Source organism: Aphelocoma coerulescens, chromosome 1 (genome assembly GCF_041296385.1).
Source record: "Aphelocoma coerulescens isolate FSJ_1873_10779 chromosome 1, UR_Acoe_1.0, whole genome shotgun sequence".
Taxonomy (NCBI): Eukaryota; Metazoa; Chordata; class Aves; order Passeriformes; family Corvidae; genus Aphelocoma; species Aphelocoma coerulescens.
This window is the reverse complement of record NC_091013.1, coordinates 100,384,953-100,404,150: the sequence shown is the minus strand read 5'-3', so window position 1 is coordinate 100,404,150 and position 19,198 is coordinate 100,384,953. Positions and strand designations below refer to the sequence as shown.

The 19,198-nt window shown below is 38.7% G+C and overlaps 1 protein-coding gene across 3 annotated transcripts in view; it reads right to left on the bottom strand.

Moving 5' to 3' along the window:
- STXBP5L (syntaxin binding protein 5L) overlaps positions 1–18,147 on the bottom strand; it is a 191,711-nt gene extending 173,564 nt beyond the window's left edge. For 2 of the 3 annotated variants that reach the window (XM_069021288.1, XM_069021303.1), the window contains exons 1-2: positions 17,011–18,146; positions 789–886 (exon numbers count right to left, since the gene is read on the bottom strand). In XM_069021288.1, coding sequence (XP_068877389.1) covers positions 789–886; positions 17,011–17,202 — 290 coding nt within the window. In that variant the 5' untranslated portion in view covers positions 17,203–18,146. Of the gene's footprint in view, positions 1–788; positions 887–17,010 lie in introns of all 3 variants that reach the window. The other variant, XM_069021293.1, reaches the window with a different exon arrangement.
- Between the last annotated feature and the right edge of the window lie 1,051 nt (positions 18,148–19,198).

Genomic DNA, 19,198 nt, shown 5'->3' with positions numbered 1-19,198 from the left:
TTAAACCTTCCTGTAATATTATTTCTCCTTTTTTTCCTTGCTTTATATGTATTTTCACCAAACTGGAATACATTGGAACCATGCCAAACTAAGAAAATTACATAGAGAAACATTTTGAAATACATCACATTTAAATATCCTTTTTTTTTTAAATGTAAGTCTTCAAATTTAATTACCTTGTAATTAAGTTTATTCTGTGTACACTTCTAACTTTAAAATCCTACTGCATTAAAAACAACATATAAATTGCAGGCACTGAAGTACCTTTATAATTAATGAAAAGAAATAGACACTTTTACAGTGCTTCACCTTCTCCTCTGGGAAGAGATGAATTCTGTTCTAAAATCACTTATTTCCCACCATTCACTTGAAAGAGTCTAAATAATTTCATACATAACCATCTAACTGCAATCTAACGTTGGCTAACTGCATTGCAGCAATGAATTTATTTATTGCTAGCACAACATTCACAACTTGCTCACTACCACTTTGCTGTCCACTTTTACTTTTCTGGCTGAAAAAGATCAATTCTGTTTTATCTTAACCAATATATGCCAAAACCATACGCAAAAAACTCAATCAGAAATTTTTCTTTGAAGCCTGGTTAATTCTTTTCTTTAGGACCCGGTTAATTCCTCAACAGCACATCCTTTTCCAGTCCGTCTCACAAAGCAAAATGAAGTAGAACATAACAACTGTAACCTTACCTGAGCACTTGCAGAAGATAATTCACATCCCTGTATTACAAATACATAGAAATGGTGCAAATTCTGAATGAGAAAGGATACATTCGTATGGCTCCTGTTCTTGTTCCAATTGCCAGGATTTTCTGAACTGGGTCAAAAGCTAAGGCAGTGGGTAGGTAAGGAAAACCATGGCGAACCGTCTGAAACAGAGCAAACGAGCAAAGTGACTGCACTGCAACCACAGGGAACAGCAGGAATCTTTTATGTTACATGTACAAGAAGAGAATCTATGTTTTTCTGAACATTGTAGCATTTTCAATACATTTCAAGAGAAGTATTAAAGAAGATACAGTGTTTTGAATACAGAGATGAATTTTGTTCACATGAATTTCCAGTTATGCTTTAAGGTCGGTAATATTTTAAAATGGTTTTATTGCAACAAAGTGGATTGCTAAGTGTATGTTTTTATACAACTGGTATATACTGCTGAAGTGGTATACTGAAAGATAACCTCAATATGCAGGGCAGCTGAACTGTAAACTGAAAAAAAAAGACACATAACATGCTTTCAAAACACTGTCAGAAACCTCAGCCTCAAAAGAAGAGCTCCAGCAGAAACAAATGGAATATGTCCAGGGGAAGAGATCCAATAAACCAATAAACTGAATTGAGTCTATGAGGTAAAAACCCTTAATATCAATTTAAAAAACAAAGACGCCAGAGAAGATGTTCTCAAAATGAGCACCTGAACCACTCACCCTTTCTTAATCTTTGTTTATAATACTATGCTTTTAATTCTAATTTTTGCAGCAATACTTTGGGGAATAAATAAACTGAGCATGATATAACACATCCTTGAAGACTGTCTCAGTATTTTAAGTTACCTTAACCTGGAGGTTATGACCAACATGACTTGCCCAATTCTTATGAGGAAGCGTCTGATGAGGGAGAACACTAACATAAGAATAAAATTGAAAATAAAAAGGCTAGACTATAAAAATACACATAAAAATGAACTGTAATTAAATTTGTATGTGTGACTGCTTACCTAAAAATGGGTTACAAAATACTAATTTTTTAGTAGAATAGTAATGGTTTATATTATTTAACATAATAAAACCTTGAACTCTAGGACTGACTCTTTTTTTAGTAAGCGGTTGGGATTGGAGAGGAAGTACTTTGAACCAAATGAAATGTAACTTTTTAAGCTATTTTCCTCTTCCTTGAAATTATCTTTTTCAAGAACTATGTCTGCTGAAGCATTCAGCAGTCCCTGTGGAACAACTTCAACAAAAGGGGCTCCTTAATTGCAGACCTGTTGAGTAAAAGGCAGCTGATGATTCCACAGCTGTATCACTCCAACTCCTCCAATACAGCTGGAAACACTTGAACTGATATTCACAAGCGGTTTGGGAACAACCAAATGTATGTTTTTCAGCAAATAACCACTTCCTTAAAAGAGATCTTACTTTCTCGTATCTTAATTACTGCTGATAAGGGAAGTTGTTTAAAGAATGTCTAATTATTAGTTTTTAGGCTGAAAAAACCCAGAAGCATATGCTACTTCAGTAAGCTGTAGAAAAGTAACTCTCTTCTTATGTTAATGTAGGCATTTATCAAAGATCTTAGTTCTGTTTCTGCTTTGCTTTGCTTTGTGTTTTGGGTTTTTTTAACTTTCTCATCTTCTTAAGTGTTAGGACTACTCAGAATATAAAGTTTTTTACTGTGATACCTAAGCTGGGACCAGACATACACCACAGAAATGGTTTTATCTCTCATATCACAAAAATATCAGGAATCGTGGATTGTAGTATTTTCTAGTGTGCTGAATATTTAGCATTACTAATTTCCTATTATATTGGAAATATCTGTATTCTGGTGAACAAATGTTCTTCCTTATCAGAAAAAAAACCCCCATATATTTCACCAATTATCTTTTTTTAATTATTAATTTTAGAAAACCTCTCTATAGTAAAGTTTGAATTCCTATCAGTTCCAGCCACAGTAAGCTTCTCTAATGTTTAGCTATGACTGGAGCTTTCAGTACTATTTTTAAGATCTAAGAATGCAAAGATAAATATTTTTAAAGACTTATTTGCATTCTTGCCTACATATTTAGCATCTGCATTGTATTTTCAGTATTTCTGCAATCTAAAGTCAGACTTCCCATTTGGAAATTTTAATTGGGTCCAGTATTTGAGACAGAACCAGGTTTTAAAAGAACAGTGATGTACATCTTTTCAGGATCATAGCTCAGTAAAATTTTTGAAATCTAGGATTGACTCAAAAGTGCTATTTCTATTTTGCAGCCATTTTCCAAATTTGAGTATTTCGACTAATTCCAGTTGGGAGGTTTTTGTGAATGCAAAATTCTGCCATTTGTAAAATATTTTTAAAAACTGTTGAAATCTATTGAACATCCAAGTAAATTACACTTTTCAAGTAAAATATTTATATTTACTAGGACTCTAGAAGAACAAAACCATTTTGGAAGGAAAGCCAAGTTATACAGTAGAGGAGTTAGGGCAGAAAAAAACGTCTCTATAACTGAGGTCTTGACACAAATCAGAGCAGCCTCAGAAATTATTCTGAAGATCAAACCTATTCAACAAAAGAATATGGAAAAGCTGTAACACTCCAAACTCCCAGATTCTCATCCTCAGCTTTGGTCCAGAAACCCTTCTATTTCCAAGGACAGTGAGAAAAATTTACACGAAAAGTTAGCACTTGGAGTAGACTTTTCAGCTGTGCATTGATACAGCTTGTGTGAACATGTGTGAATGGAGGAGTAACAATTCTAGAACTGTGCCTGAGCTACCTTACAGCATTTACTAATACCGATGAAAGAGAAGGCCACAAAATTAGCTTGATCCTAGGGTGACCAAAAAAAAAAAGTACATTCCTACTTAATCTGAGTTGTGTCCAGTAGGAACAACATAGAACAAAACTATCAGTGGTGCTCAGAAATGCAAAACAAAGTAGTTAGGGTATTTTTCCAAAATTAATCTCAATAGCAGGCAAAAGCAGAAGTATACTTAAAAATCAGTCTGTGTTCCAAGAAATATAGGGCCTAACTACCCCAAATACCCCAAGAAAGAAGCTGCTAAGGAAAAAAAAGGGAGAAGAAAAAAACAGACAGCAGATGGAGCCAGGACTGCTTTTCTCCACATTATCCAGCTTCCTTTTTTGTCTCCTTTTTGGGCACGCTTTCTCTAGAGGCAGTCTGTGCTCCCTAGGACATACAGTGTCTGTGCAATATGCAAAATAATTTATTTGAAACAGAACAATTAAAAATGCAGATAAAATTTCAGCATAAATCTTTGTTCAGCTCGGTTATTCTCTTTTAAATAATTTTAAGCAGTGAATTGCATGTATATATCATTAATCTTTACACAACCAATTTACCTAAATTAATAGAGGAAATTGATTATTTGGTCTTGCTAGTAATCTACCAATGAACATTTTAATATCCTGTACAGAACATAATGGTCTTTTTCAGTCTAAGATACCATGACATATTTCAGTAGCTGGAAAAAAAAAAAAAAATGCACTGCTACTAATATGCAATGTCCAGTATAATTGTTCACATGGTGCATAATGCAATTCTTCAGTATAAGAGTTTTTCTTAACTTTTGTTTTGTGGTAGTTTATCTCAGACTTCAAAGACAACTTTTTAATAAAAGTGATTATAACATTCTCTAAATAGCTCCAGAAAATACAGAACTAGAACAAATTTTAAAGTGTATCAACTAATAAATTGATTTTATAGTCAAAAGTGTTTCAGTAAATTTGTATAAACTTAAAATTTGTAACTTTTCTACTAATATTTTATAGATACGCTGTTTCATTTAACATTTGACAGCAAAAGTGATTTACTCTGGTAAATAATTTTTGAGAATATGTACATTTATTAAAATTTAAGTATGTAGTCTAAACCTGTGACTCAGCACATAGTCTACCTTCAAATTGTGACCAACACGCCACATGCAAAAATGTCATTGAAGTAATTGAGTGGTTTACAAAACAGAGGATGAAGTGTTGACTGAAACCTCTCCAGCCTCTTACTCAGCTATGTAGGAAATCAAAAAATGTGAATGATTACAGCATTTTCACCACTTCAATACTATTTTTAGTACTGTGGTACTCCAAGATTGTAGTGGTAAAAATGAGTGCTTATACAAATGAGCTGCCATGTATTATGTCACTACAGACCATGACGCCTCATTTATGGATCTCTGTGTCTGTAATCTCTGACTGGTAAGACTGATCTCTTCTCATGAAAAATGGTAAGAAAACAAGATATCAGCAAGCTTCCAATGTAAGTAAACAATACAGGAGAGATAATTTTTTTTTTGTTAAATCTCCATTTTTTCGAAGTAATACTTATTGTAAAAATCACAGCATAGCTAAAACTTTTCAAACCCAAGTTATTGATTGTTCTCAACCTATATCAGGAACCAGGGCTTCAGAGCATGTTCACAGAATATTCTAAGAAACCACCTTTTTTATTTTTCTTAGCTAAAGATACCCACACATAGTTCTTTTCCTTGGCGGAAAGCTAGAGTCATCTGGAAAAAGCCATTTACAAAAGGGACTCTGGACCTGTAGATTGGGAAGGCTGATTGCTGTCCCTGACAAGATGGTAAAACAAAGACTAACAGAGCACACAGATAAAGATTGTTGCAGAAGTCAGCAGAGTTTCTTCAATGGGAAATCACATCTGACTAGTTTTCTCTAATTCTATGAAGCCGTCAGCATGCAAGTAAATAAAGGGGATATGAATACACATAAGTTTTCCAAAAGCCTTCCAATAACATTCCACAGCAATGTATTAGAGAAACAGAAGTGTCATGGGACTGAAGAAATTTCTTTGTGGACTGAAAGCTGGTTAGATAACAGAAAACAAAGCATAGAATTTTACAGATTTTTTTACCATGAAAAAAATTCACAAGTAGAGTTCTCCACACTTGGACCAATTATACTCATTGTCTTTAACAACCTATAAAAGGTAATCAACCCTGAAATCTCTGAGTTCATAGCTAACTGTAAGCTCCTCTGGATAGTGAAATTCAGTACTCCTGGTGACCAGCTCCTGAAAGACCTCATTAGAGTGACTTAAGTGGGCAAGAAGTTGATAAATGAGCTTCAGCATGGACAGATGTCAGATAAGACATCCAGAAGAAAAAAAATTCTTAACTGCATCTGCACAATGCTGAATTTGGAGCTACCATTTACAACTCAGCAAAGTCATTTTTGGGCATGGTTGTCATTCCTCTGAAGTATTTGGTTTAATGTTCAACAGCAACCCAAAAAGCCAAGTAATGTTGGACATCATGAGGAAGAGCATAAAGAATAACACAAAGGGCATCATTCTGCTGCTACAGAAAACTTGTGTGAGCTGTATGTGGGGGGATATGACTAAGACTTACATAAACAAGTGAGTGGGTAAGCTAAACCTATTTGGCAAAGCCATGGAGGCATTCAAAAGAAATTAAAGATTAGTTTGAAACAGAAAAAAAAAACCAAAACAAAAAACTTCTTACACAATAGGTAATGAACTTCTGAAATTTGCTGCCATAGGAGGTGTTGAAGGCTGACAGCATCAGAAGGTTCAAAAAGGCACTGGACAAGTTCATTCACGATTGATAAATGGATTTTAAAAGGACCAGCTAAAGATAGGCCCTCTGACATGTCAAATCCAGTGATGGTGGATGATGGGAGATTGGAAAGGGAATGGACTGCAGAAAATGATGTAACTTATTACCCTCCCTAAGTGACAATTCTGCTGCCACTGTCAGAGACTGACTGCTGGGAGATATGGACCATGGGTTTGTCTCAGCAGGGTATTTCTTATGAGCTTATTATCCTCGCCAGTAGCAGTGAAACGGAGAGGAAGAAAAAGGAAATCAGTATTGGTGGAGAAAAACACAGTGAAGAAGAAAACATGGAAAATGTGGGCACAAAGAAGTATTACTGAAATAGGAATACTGGGTCAGGAAGAAAAGATATGCATAGGAAACAAACAAAATTTTGTAATATTTCCATACACAAACTTCTGGCATAGAAGAGTAATACTTCTAGCAGTAGGCAAATTTGGTTTGTTTTTTAGTTTTTAAATTATAGAACTTACTTTGTCATGAAAGGTCACTTAATTAGCTATGGTACAATTTTGAAAAAATAGCTGTCCTAGACATAAAGCAGACTTCAAATACAGCCTGAATTTTAAAAGTTTAGTTTCACAAATATATACACTGATAATTATATGAAAAATAAGAGAGATTTTACAGTATTTGAAATTAACTGACTTCTATATTATACATTTTTGTACAATGAACATACAAATTTTTTTTCTGTGACAAAGGTCTCTGCAGATACTTCCAGGATGTGTTTTTCCACTGTCATTTTCAGTTCTGCAAGCTAGATGTTAAAGACTATTAAATAAGGATGGTCGTATTTAGATGGGGTTCATAGAGATACAAATGGCCAAGCCAAGTAAACCAGAGGGGAAAAATAAGGCCTTCTGAATTTCAAAAAGTATTCTCTTCAGGCTTGTTCTTTGAAATACACTGTAATGTATCAAAAATACAAAATTAATATAGTAACAGGAAAATCCACAAATAAACGAAATTACGTTGATCCATGAGCTTCATTATTCCCAGCTCAGGTGAGGTTGGAAGGGAACTCTGTGGACTATCTAGTCCTACCCCTCCTGCCCAAAGCTAAAGTAGCTGAATTTTAATATCACTTTCTTGATCTATTTAGATCAGCGTAGCTGTGGCAAATCAACTGCTTGGCAACTACACCATCCTGCTACATCTACCACAGCACTGAGTTACAGCACAATAAGTTACAGGGTAATAAATACATGGATATAACCATCCCAAGGGAGGCATTATGCCCTTTGGAGAAATCCCAAGTCCAAAGGGGAACAATGTATGCAAAATTCTTTCACCTCTTCCCTTCCAATTCTTTCTAAAAGAACTCAACCAAGTTTAAAAACAAACAACCAAACCAAAAAAAAACGACAAAACCCAGGCAAATATACAAAAAGGGAAGAAAAACTGAGACCACGATGAAGAAATTGCATCCCTTGTACAGTAAATATGCCATAATGTACTTCCCACTATTGCCATTTAAACTGGCAAGAAGAAATAGGGCATCAGCCTATGGAGAAATGCCTTGGACGTTCATAAAACTATATCTGCCCTTGGCTTTAATGTAAAATTATAAAAAAACCCCAACCCTAAACTACTGATTGCAAAGTTTGTTTTGGCCTACCTCCTTAAGCAAGACTTCAGCCCAAATGGAGAATCTTTATAATCAAAGTGATTCAGACAGCAATTCCATTGATTTTGTTGTTGCATCGTTTAACTGTATTACTCTGGAACTTGAGACAGGCTGGTTCAGAATATCATCTGCCTGAAGGAGATCTGCTTTAGGGGTACTTACAAAAATTGAAAAATCATTCAACTTATCTGATATCCCTGAAAGGAAAATATTTTTGTCTTCATTATGACTGCGGGTGCAGAGAATGAAATAATTTCATAACTTTAATGAGAAATTAAACAAAAACAAAACTGTTTTTATTAAGTTTACATCAGACCAACATAGTGATAACGCTAATTAATTTTGCATGACTTCCCATTTTTGGATTTCTGAAACTTTGCTACTTTAGGCTGATGATGTTCTGTTCTGTTATGGCTGATTGTGGTTTCTGGTCTGAAGCAAATGCTTCTGTTGCTGCTTTCAGAATATTTCAATTTTTTTTAAAAATCATCCCTATTTGAGGATTTAAAAAATTTTGCTGCTGTGATAAAGTTCTTGAAGGGTGGGGGATTTGGGGAGGGGAATGGCAGGAGAGGAAGCTACAGAAACAGAGTGTTAAAACTCTACTTTGATATAATCTGTATTATTGGTTTCTTCCCATGAAAATCTGTTTTGCACTGTAATTTGGCATTCTTGTATACAAATGCTATTACCAGATTTCATTACTAGCATTTACAATGTTGTTTACTATTTAATACTAAGCCATAATTGATCTTCTACCTTCTTCCTCTACACATGCTGTATGCAATTTGAAGATTTTTTTTTTCTGATGCTGAATTGAGAATTTAATCTGAAAATAATGGCCAGCATCTCATCTCACAGAAGGTGAAGATATAGTCCAAATGAAATGGAGGTATTTTGTGGCAGGGTTTTACCCTCTGAGAGCAGTGAAATCCAGCAGATCTTGCCCATCACTATCCCCCTCTGCATTGCCTATGAAGCTACCAAGGACACAGCTCACAGACAAAAATGAAGACAGTACAGCCAAGGATCATAAGAATCAGATTTCTGTTTACATAACCACAGGCCACTTTTCCTGCCTTTGCCTCATTCAGGGAGCATTTAAAAATATATGTAGGGACAAAAAATGAATAAAGTAGAGATCTCTGGACTCAGTAAAATTAAGTTCTATCCACAGCTACAATGGAATGTATCTGTAACACAAGTGGTGGTGGACAGCTGTAACTGAGAGCACATCTCCTCCCTTGAGGGATACAAAAGATGGAACAGGATGAACAAAGCAGAGTTGAGCATTCATTAATTTATTATTATTTATTATTTTTGTGATGTCCAGTGGATAACACAGAGATCTTCTCACAGGAAGAACACACAGAGAATAGCATCCATCCTCCCAAAATGCTGTGTACTGTTCAAAACAAATGTGATGGAGGACAGGAACAAAATGTAAGCAAACACTTCAAGAAAATAAAAAGATGCAATAAAGACAAGATTGCCTCACGTACAGACATTACTGGATACTAGCTGAATAAGGGACCTGATTCCTGAGTGTCTGACCTCACGGCATTCTTACATAACAGATTTTAAATAAAACAGAAGCAATTATTTTTAATTTATTGGATTCAAAATCTGCAAAAACACACGCTACCATATACACATGCATCTACATATATACCACAGAATTCAGTAAGGCTCCATCTGAGTACATGCATTAATCAACTCAAAGCCTTGAATATTGAGGTTGGGTTTTTTTCAGCACTATATACAACTTAACTTCAAAGGAATCATAAACAGTCCACCTCCTCAGACTTTGACCCTAGCTACAGGTGACAGATTGTCCCTAGTACTTTTTATTATTCATAGTCTTTGCTGGTGATCTGTTAGGAATGGACAAAGCACTTCACAAAGATAACATCTTATTACATTTGAGCATACTTGCCAGCCATCTGTACCTAATATTGCTTTCTCTCCTCTCCCCAGATGCACATTACTTATACTTCGAATCCTACAGTCCTCTAGTTTTCCCCTATAATGATTCTAACACACGTTGTGACAAATTAATATACCCCATAAGCTACTTTTATAAGCACTTTTTCTTAGAACAGCCAACAGACTACTATATTCATATAGTTTACGAAGGTATATTAGTTCATGCTCTACTGCTTCCTTTTCTCTGTTTATAAAGTGAATATACTAACTTTTCACAGTACTTTCACACAGACTTCCAAAAGTGATTTGGGCATAAATCATACACCAGAGAGTATCAGATGTCTCAAACCAGAAATCAGATATGAATGGATATTCATCTAAACTAAGTGAGAACAGGGTCTGTCTTGGATTTAGTCCAGCTCCACTGAGGATAGATGCATGTTTTACACAGAATATGCATTTCTATTTGGAAAAAAATCTTCATATTTTTATCCATGAGCCTCTAAGTAATTTCTTGGTAATTACTTTAAGAAATTAAGTGTAAATATTTTTCTTTCAAAAATAAATTGGGGGTATATTTGCTCATGCAACCAACTTTTTATGTGACAGCTCCTCAATTAGAACACTCAGAGCCAACCAGGCTGAATTTCCTCCATCCTCCTAGAAGAGATTAAAAATTGCTTTTCCCAGTGCAATAGTGAGAAACTTTCTCATTAAATATCTGGTGACCCAGAGGTGAGGTATAATATAGCCAGTGTATCCAGTTCTCACTAGCAGTTGGAGTTATTCAGCCTGGAGAAGAGGAGGCTCCAGGGACACCTTATAGCACCTTCCAGTACCTAAAGGGGGCTAAAATAAAGCTGGAGAGGGACTTCTTACCAGGGCCTGTAGTGATAGGACAAGGAGGAATGGCTTCAAACCAAATGATAATGGATTTAGATTAAATATTGGAAAATATTCTTTACTGAGAGGGTGGTGAGGCACTGGAACAGGCTGCCCAGAGAAGCTGTCGATGCCCCATTCTTGAAAGTGTTCAAGGACAGGTTGGATGGTGCTTTCAGCAGCCTGGTCTAGTGGAAAGGGTCTGTGCCCATGGTAGTGGGGTTGGGACTAGATGATCTTCCAACATCTGTGATCCCATGGATTAAAAAAAAAAACAAACAACAAAAAACAACAACAAAAAAAATCCCCCAGTTGAAATGGCACACAAAATTAGAGAAAATAGTTTAGAGAAAATAGTTTCCCTTTGTGAAGTCAGGAGTTGAACTCAGTGATCCTCAAGGGTCCCTTCCAACTCAGGTTATTCTATTATCCTTATATCGTTAAAAATACAAGGTCAATCATAGAAAGCAAAACGATTAAAAAATACATTAAATAAGTTAATCAGTGCAGCATGAATTTGTTCTCCTCTTGTAGGGATTAATTAAATTATCTTTTCTGCCATAGTACAGCAAAGCCAGAAATCCATCTGTAGCCATTTGAGATAGAGGAAATTCAGAGTCATTCTGGCTATCTAAGGAAGTTGGACATATAAACTGACAGTATGAACAATCAACCTAAAGATCACTCTGCAACTGCGCAGAATATGTGCAACAGAATGTGAAAACAATGGAAGACGCAATGGGAAGACGTGGGATAAGTTAAATATGCTAGAAGAAAAACATGCAAAGCAGGTCAAGCTGGAAACTCAAAAGAGTGGACACTAAACATTCTGGCATTTTGGATTTACTGTGGCCTCTATACTGCAGGAATAACAATCATTTCCATCTCATAGAAATGTTATGAAGGTCAATTCATTAATGTTTATAAAGCTTTCAGAACTACAGTGGTGAGCACTTCTGTTGGAAAAGTCCACAGGGAACTTAATATTCAGGGATGCTCTGAGTTTTAAGTATGCAAAGAAATATTGAAGTACTTTCCTATGAGCAAACACTATTTGTTCTGCTAAATTAAACCTATAGAAGAAATATGGGATCATGTAATTAAAAGTTGTCTGTGCAAACAAAGTTATTTAAGAAATGTGGAAATTTTGAGTGCTTTTGAGTTCAGCAACCTTAAAAGTCTTGAAATAATTTTGAAGATGCAATTGCACGTGTTGGCCATGAAGGGTGTGCATTACTTCATTTGAGATTAATAATGCAAAAAGATAGATATTTGCACAAATACCCCAAACAAGTGAATCCAGTTATATGACCACAGGTACCTTAAAATCTTCAAAGATCTTTCAAAAGAAGCTTTTAATGTGCTATGCTCTCTCCTAGGGGTGCGTCCTATTTCTAATTAATACAAACACTTAGAAAAGAAAAATACATTATTCTCATCACAACTTCCATGAAATTACTATAATCTAATTTAGAAGTGTCATTTGTGACTCTGTAGTTTTAAACAGAATAGGGTTTTGCATCTAACTTTAGATCCAAACTCTGGTATATAGGAAAGAATCCTTCCCAACATTACCTTATTTACCATTTAAGTACTGAATGAACTCTGAGAACTTACAAATAAACGTTCATACCAATTTTAAAATGGGTTTTCACTGAAAGGTAGCACTTTGCATGCATTTTAATTTTTGTTCCCTGTATGACCTTAGTAAGGAAATAAGACAGATTAACCAAGCAGCTCAAACTGACTAAAACACTGTGGGTAGCTTGTAACAAAGATTTTCTTTTGTTTCTAATTCTTCATAACCAAAAATGTGCTCCTGCAGCATTGTGCTTAAATTGCCATTCCAAAATTCATATTCTCTCTATTATCACTGAACTGTAGTGTCATGTTGCATTTGCAGTTAAAATACCCACTTGAGTGCTGTCAGAAGCATTAAATGTTTATCTTCTATCTTCATAGGTTGACAAAATAAGGTATTACCATCTATAAACTCTGGGAATTAAAATTTAAGACCACCTGATAGGAAATCCAGATAATTAAGGTATTTAAACTGGCTACTGATTGACTGTATCTTGAAGGCCTGTTTTTGCAAAATGTAAGCAGGATTAGGAAGGCACAATTGCAGTTGGCTATGGGATTCCATACCGGTTTTAACAAAAGCCTTAAACTATTCTGGCCTCCATGCATTTTGCACAAAGACTGGGTAATATACATACTAAAACTATGACTATACTATCAATATAAACAATATAGCAAGATTTAAAGGATGGTTATTGGGCTGTAAGACTACCCAGTAACAACACTGAAGACCAGTTTGGAGAAGAACAGAAATCTCATGCTTTGGGGTTTAAAGGCAGTCCATAACCATCTGGGGAGTAATTCTTTGAGAAGAAGACTAAATTGTCAGTTCTTGGACCTTTTCGTGGGTATCCAGGTGCTGCCCACAGCAAAAGAAAACAGCTAGAGTAGATTAATTGTATACCTGGTAAAGTACCACTGTTACTGTGCTCTTAACTGAGGTCTTGATTTCAAAGTTATTAACCTCATGCTCTACAAATTCACCCAATGATTGTTCTTCAAGAAAACCTTGAGTAGTTCTACTCGGGAGACTTATTTTCACGAGGAACAAGTACTTCACATACAAAAAAAATTTACATCTTCATTCTTATTCATTTTTTTCCAACTGCGTCATCCCCTAACAAGCAACCTTCTGAAAAAGTAATAAAATCACTGTTTTCTCCTTTTATGTTCCCTCTGCTCAAAGTTCTACTCAAATGATTTAAAACATCCTAACTGTCATCTTCTCACTTCCTCTATTAATAGCAGATCTCTCCCCAGCACTATATTTTAGTTTCTAGATGCTCTGGACAAACACAGGTGAGTCTAAAAATCCTTGCCAGAGGGAAAAAACAACATGTATACAGAGGGAAAATACAAAGAAGCAAACCCAAGGAAATTAGGTCTATCCCAATTAAAATTAACATAGACTTCATTAGCTTATTCTACTGGATCATGCCTAGTTTTAGGATGATGCTGCTATCTCACACATTCAGTTCAACTAATGTGAACTATAATCAATATTTTCATGATTTTCACTTGGAAACCCAAATCCCAAGAGCAGCCCCTAGATACAGCCTAAACTGTACCTCAGCTTCCTGTTGTCACAAAATAGCTATGACAAAAATTTCACATTGCTTGAGTACTTTGAAAATGGTGCCACTGATTCATTATTACAGCTACCAACACATAAATTTATCATGCTTAAAACAGGACGTAGCTACTCCATAAGTAACAGTTTCAAGAATATTTCATTCTTTCAGTACAGAAGATCACATTAATGTTTTAAATATAAATGCCAAAAGTAACTCATTGAGAACATCTCAGTGTAAAATATTCAGTTTACTTCTATTAAACTCTAATCAGTATCTCAAAAGGACATTGTGGTAATAAGCATCCTAAAAATGCCACAAAATGGAGAGCTGGCTTTCAGGTGTGTTACAAATGAATTCAGAAACAGTGTCCTGCTAGAGGACTGGATCTGTGTTTTCCGTCAAGCAGACCTCCCACAAACTTCAGAAAGGCAATTTATTTACATAAAACTTGCAGGGAAAGGCCCTTTAATTCTTAAGTATGAGTCAGCTTTTATGTTTCACTTCTAAATGAGGACTTTCATAATCAGCAAAGAAAGGAAAACCAGTCTGAGGTGCCACTTAGGCTGTTAGCCCAGACGCCTTGATGCTGCAGATAACAAACCAAAACTGCCATTAGCTTTACTCAGTTCTGTGGGCAGCAGGATCACAGATCATGGATCCTTAAATATGCAGCCCATAGAACTTATGTAACTGAATGTGAAAATACCCAGTTCAAATACCAGAAGTCCTTGCTCAACAAAAGCTTGCGGAGGACAGAATTCGGGTTATGTGCATGTCGGTGCATTTTCAGTTCAATTCAGGCTGACTGAGGTACAAATTCTGGCTGGGCTCTGGCCCCCTGGAGCAGGCAGGGTGAAGCTGCGCCTGCATCAGGCCCCGCTGCCTTCGGCTCCCTTGCAATAGTGCAGGACGCAGGACTGGGCCCTCACAGCTTCTGGGGCTTCCTTCAAACGTGCTCGTGGTGCTCCTCAAGTGCTCGAGAGCCGATGAAGTGGAGCCCGTGGATAAACACTGCAGAGTGTCAGGAGCACATGATCACCGAGTGTTTTGGAAGTTTGTTTTCGGCGTACCTTTGCATCTTGAAAAAAGGAAGCCGGTATTTTGTGTACAACAGACTTCTGCAGTAACATGCATTCATAAGCAAGTGCTGCTGCAAGCAACCAAAAGGTTTCCTACACAAATATTTACATTGTTGAGAACATTTTAACCTGAGAATTAAGACAGACAAGTATTGGCTACTGAAATCTTCTTCAAATGACATATTCCTTTACACAAATTTCAAGCAGATCTATCAGAACATAACACTGTCTTCAAGTAGCATCAAAGCAAACAAGGGAAATAATGGAGATTAGGAAAAAAATAATTTCATTTCATCTTACGCTGCTCATTTTCACAAATAGGCCGTACAAAATAAGACTATGTCTCACTAAATACAGATATTCATTCCTATCACATGATTTAAACATGAAGAACCATGTTGAGTTTTAGCCTTACTTAGAAATCTTTAAATGTCAGACCTTTTAATGATATTTTAATGTACCTTGATTGTTTGTATTATCTTTTTCCTGAAGTGACAAAAATGGGAAATCACTGTACTGAACACCTGGAGTTTCACAAAATGTTAAATTACTGTGTACATAAGCAAAAGTAGTCAAATCCACACCTGGGAAGCAGGTATGATTCTAATGCACTCATCACTGACACTATTAAACTACAGAATAATTTAAGTCAAAAGGCTGGAACCTGTTGTGGTTCAGGATGGCAAAAACTATAAAAAAAAAATTAGAATTTTGTAGAACCTATCTAAAGGTCTCTGAGTCTTTAAGCCATAGGGGCTCATCCTTCTCCCCTTGAACTCTGGAAGAGTTTTGACACTAGCTGTAGCTGAAAGCCAAACAGAATTAGAAACATGATATCTGAGATCAGGAAAGCTGTGTGTTTCACAAGGACCAGATCTGCACACGAAATGTCTTACAGGCTTGTCTTGGTTGTTTATATTTCTTTCTTCTTCCCAAAACACGAAAAGAAATGATGATGTGCAGGAGTTGGCTGTAATCTAAATTTCAGATCAATTTGTATCTGATTAATAAAAGCAAAGTATACTTAATAGGTGGGGTCCATTTACTCCTAGTAATGCAAATTGCACTAATTAAAAATTCTGGTTTTGAAGCTTCTAATCAAAACAAGCAAACAAAACTTCTAGTAAAGCCACCAGAATTCACATAAAAGTGACAGGTAATAGCAGAGGATCATAATCTCCTTTTGTGTTTTGTCTTCATTATGAAAGTATGATTTTCATATTCCAGAGTTGGTCAGAAGTACCAAACAGTTTGTACTATTTTACAGGTGCAAATATTTAAGACCACCGCTAAAAGCTTTGTTGCAGAAAACAGATACAAACCAAAATACATACAAGGATAGCTTATGCTTTCTACTAATAGAAAATTCCCACTTAAGGAACAGACCAACACATCAAAACCAATACCAAACAGATTTGGCAACTTCTGGTATTTATGCTGTCCCACTAAGTTTGCTATCATGCAATCATAAACTTCAGTACTAATGGTAAACAGCCACCCTGAATCTACATCCAGCTCCTCACAAATAATTTAAATCCTAGGTCCAGTAATCGCTGCACTGTCTTTTATTTCTAGCTTGTACCTTTTTCTTAAAATAGAGAAGGAAAGGCAGGGAGGATGAGAAGAGTGAGGAGGGGAAGTAGATGTGTACAATTTTCAATTTCTAAGGACTTGTAAATGTTATCGGTACTAGCACCAATTGATTTGGTTTCCTGTCCACAATCCTGTCAGCACTTTGGGGTCCAAGTGTGAACTTGGAATTCGGCCCTGAGTGCTGAAATCAAGATTTATACAAATTTACTGACCACCCCAACTCTGCAGCAGGAAGAAAAAAGCATCCAGTGGATCTCTGTCTTTTCATTCCAAAGTCCTTATACAACCACTGCAGCTGTCAACTAAAACGCTTATTGGTATCATATTACTACCCCCCCCAAACACCCCCAAATCCAAAGTAGCTTTTATTATTTCCATAGAAAATAAAAATACAGCCTTTACCTTACAGATCTGAAAATAATCTGAAGTGAGCGTCTCCTGGATCTCTTCTCTGGGTGTCCCTGCAGCTCCCGCAGTCCCTCCTGGGTGCACGGAGCCACCACCAGCCCCACTTCCACTGCCACCGCCACTGCTTCCAACAGGGGATGAGGCAGTTAAACCATCCAAAACTTTGCGAAAATTAAATTTCTTCATTTTGGAAAAATCTTTCGGAAGATTTGGGGGGGGAGAAAGGATGTGTCGTAGCACATTCAGCTACATGTAGCGACCGAGAAAGTCTTTAATGGTCCTCTTGAGTGAGGCAGCACTTTAAGTCTCTCGTACCAAACAGAATGTCAGTATTAGGTATAATTGATTGAAAAATACAAAGGCTTCATTTTGTCAGACGCAAAAGCTACCTGGAAAGGTCCTTTCCAAAAATAAATAAATAAATATATAAATAATCCACAAGCAGCAGGACTAAGATTTACGTTCAAACAAGGAACAATGGAACAACCGCCATCGGGTTCGCTCACAAAATCCACATTTAGCAGTGGTCAAAACAGAAAAGTAAATAAAAAATTCAAGCCGGCATCCAAAACAGTGGGATCCATCCCTCTACCTTATCTGCCTAAGATCTGCCTTCGACACTTGATTATTTCAGCAAAACTACCAGAATTCGTCTACATTCAATTTCCCCTTCCCCTCCAAACCCCTTTGAGCCAGGGGTATCTCTGCCCCCGAGGTTTCCGAGGAGCGGATTCCCCGTTCCCAGCCGCTGGCGCGACTCCTGTTTCTGGTTCCCTGCCCACCCCAGCAAATGCCGGCAGCCGCTGCCGCACTCGGTGCTCCTCTCTCTCTCCCCTCGGGTTCCACGGCGGGGTGCGAGATGCGGGCTGAGAGCCCCCTCGCTTTCCTCGCCGCCCCGGCCGCCGCTCCGTGAAGAGCGACGGCAACGAGCGACCCCCTAAGTCAGTCCGCCCGTCCCGGGCTGACCACCCGTCCCGTCCCTGCGCTGACGGACCCCCCGCCCGTCCCGATCACCGAGCCTGAGCCGCTGCCGTGCTCTCCCCCCGGGGCCGCTCCGGCGGGACCGGGCTCCCTTCGGCGCCGGGGGGACCCGGGGCGGGAAGAGGCGGGGCGGGTGAGGAGCGGAGCGGGGCAGGTGAGCGGGGAGCGGCGGCGGCTCCCGCCCGGCGCGCTCGCAGCCGTTCTCCGAGGTACTGAAACCTCCGCCGGCGTCAGCCGCAGCTCCTCCTCCTCCCCCTTCCTCCTCCTCCTCCTCTCTCTCCCTGCCTCCCTCCCCCGTCCGCCAGGCCCCGCCTGCCGCACCAGCGCACAGCCGGTGCCTGCACCCTACACCCCGCCCCTCGCTCCCGGCTCCGCGGTGGGAGGGGAGCGGGACAGGCGGGAAACGTTAGTGATTGACAGGCACTCGCGGGTTCCTATTGGTTACTGTGGTCAAGTCCGGTGGACGTGACTGGCGGAGAGGGGAGAGGGGGCGGGGACTGCGCGCAGCGTCCCGGCGGGCGCTCGGCTTCAGGTAGGGAACGAGCGATGTCTGACAGCCGCCGCGATCCGCGGCTCCTGATTGGGCGCTGCCAGGATGGGCACGCGCTGCCACCAATGGGAGCTCAACTCCGCGACGCCCCGCCCCCAGCCCGGCGGGGTGGGCGGAGCCAGTGGAGCCCCCGCCCCACTGCGGCGAGAGCGGCAGCGGCCCCGGCGCTGCTGAGGGGGAGCAGCCCCCGGGGGGAGCGGGGCTGGCGGGGAGCTGGGTCTGTGGCCGTCGGGAGGACTGAAAGTTGGTTTCGCAGCCTCAGCGGCGTGCGGGGGGTCGAACCGCCCCAAAATTCGGTATGAAGTTGTGTCAAGGGACGTCTGGGTTGGCTATTAGCAAAAGGTTCTTTCACCCTGCGGGTGTTTAGGCACTGGAACAGGCTCCCCAGGGAAGCAGTCACAGCACCAAGCCTGACAGAGTTCGAGAGTGTTTGGACAATGCTCTCGGGCACATGGTGTGACTCTTGGGGATGCTCCTGTGCAGGGCAGGAGATGGACTGGATGAGCCTTGTGGGCCGCTTCCAACCCAGGATATTGTGTGATTCTGTAAAGATGTCGCGGGAGATGACGGTCTCGGCGGTGGCGGAGAGGGGAGCTGAGTGAGGAGCTCCCGGTTTTGGCCATGGCACGGAGGGGTCTGTGCGGTCGGTGC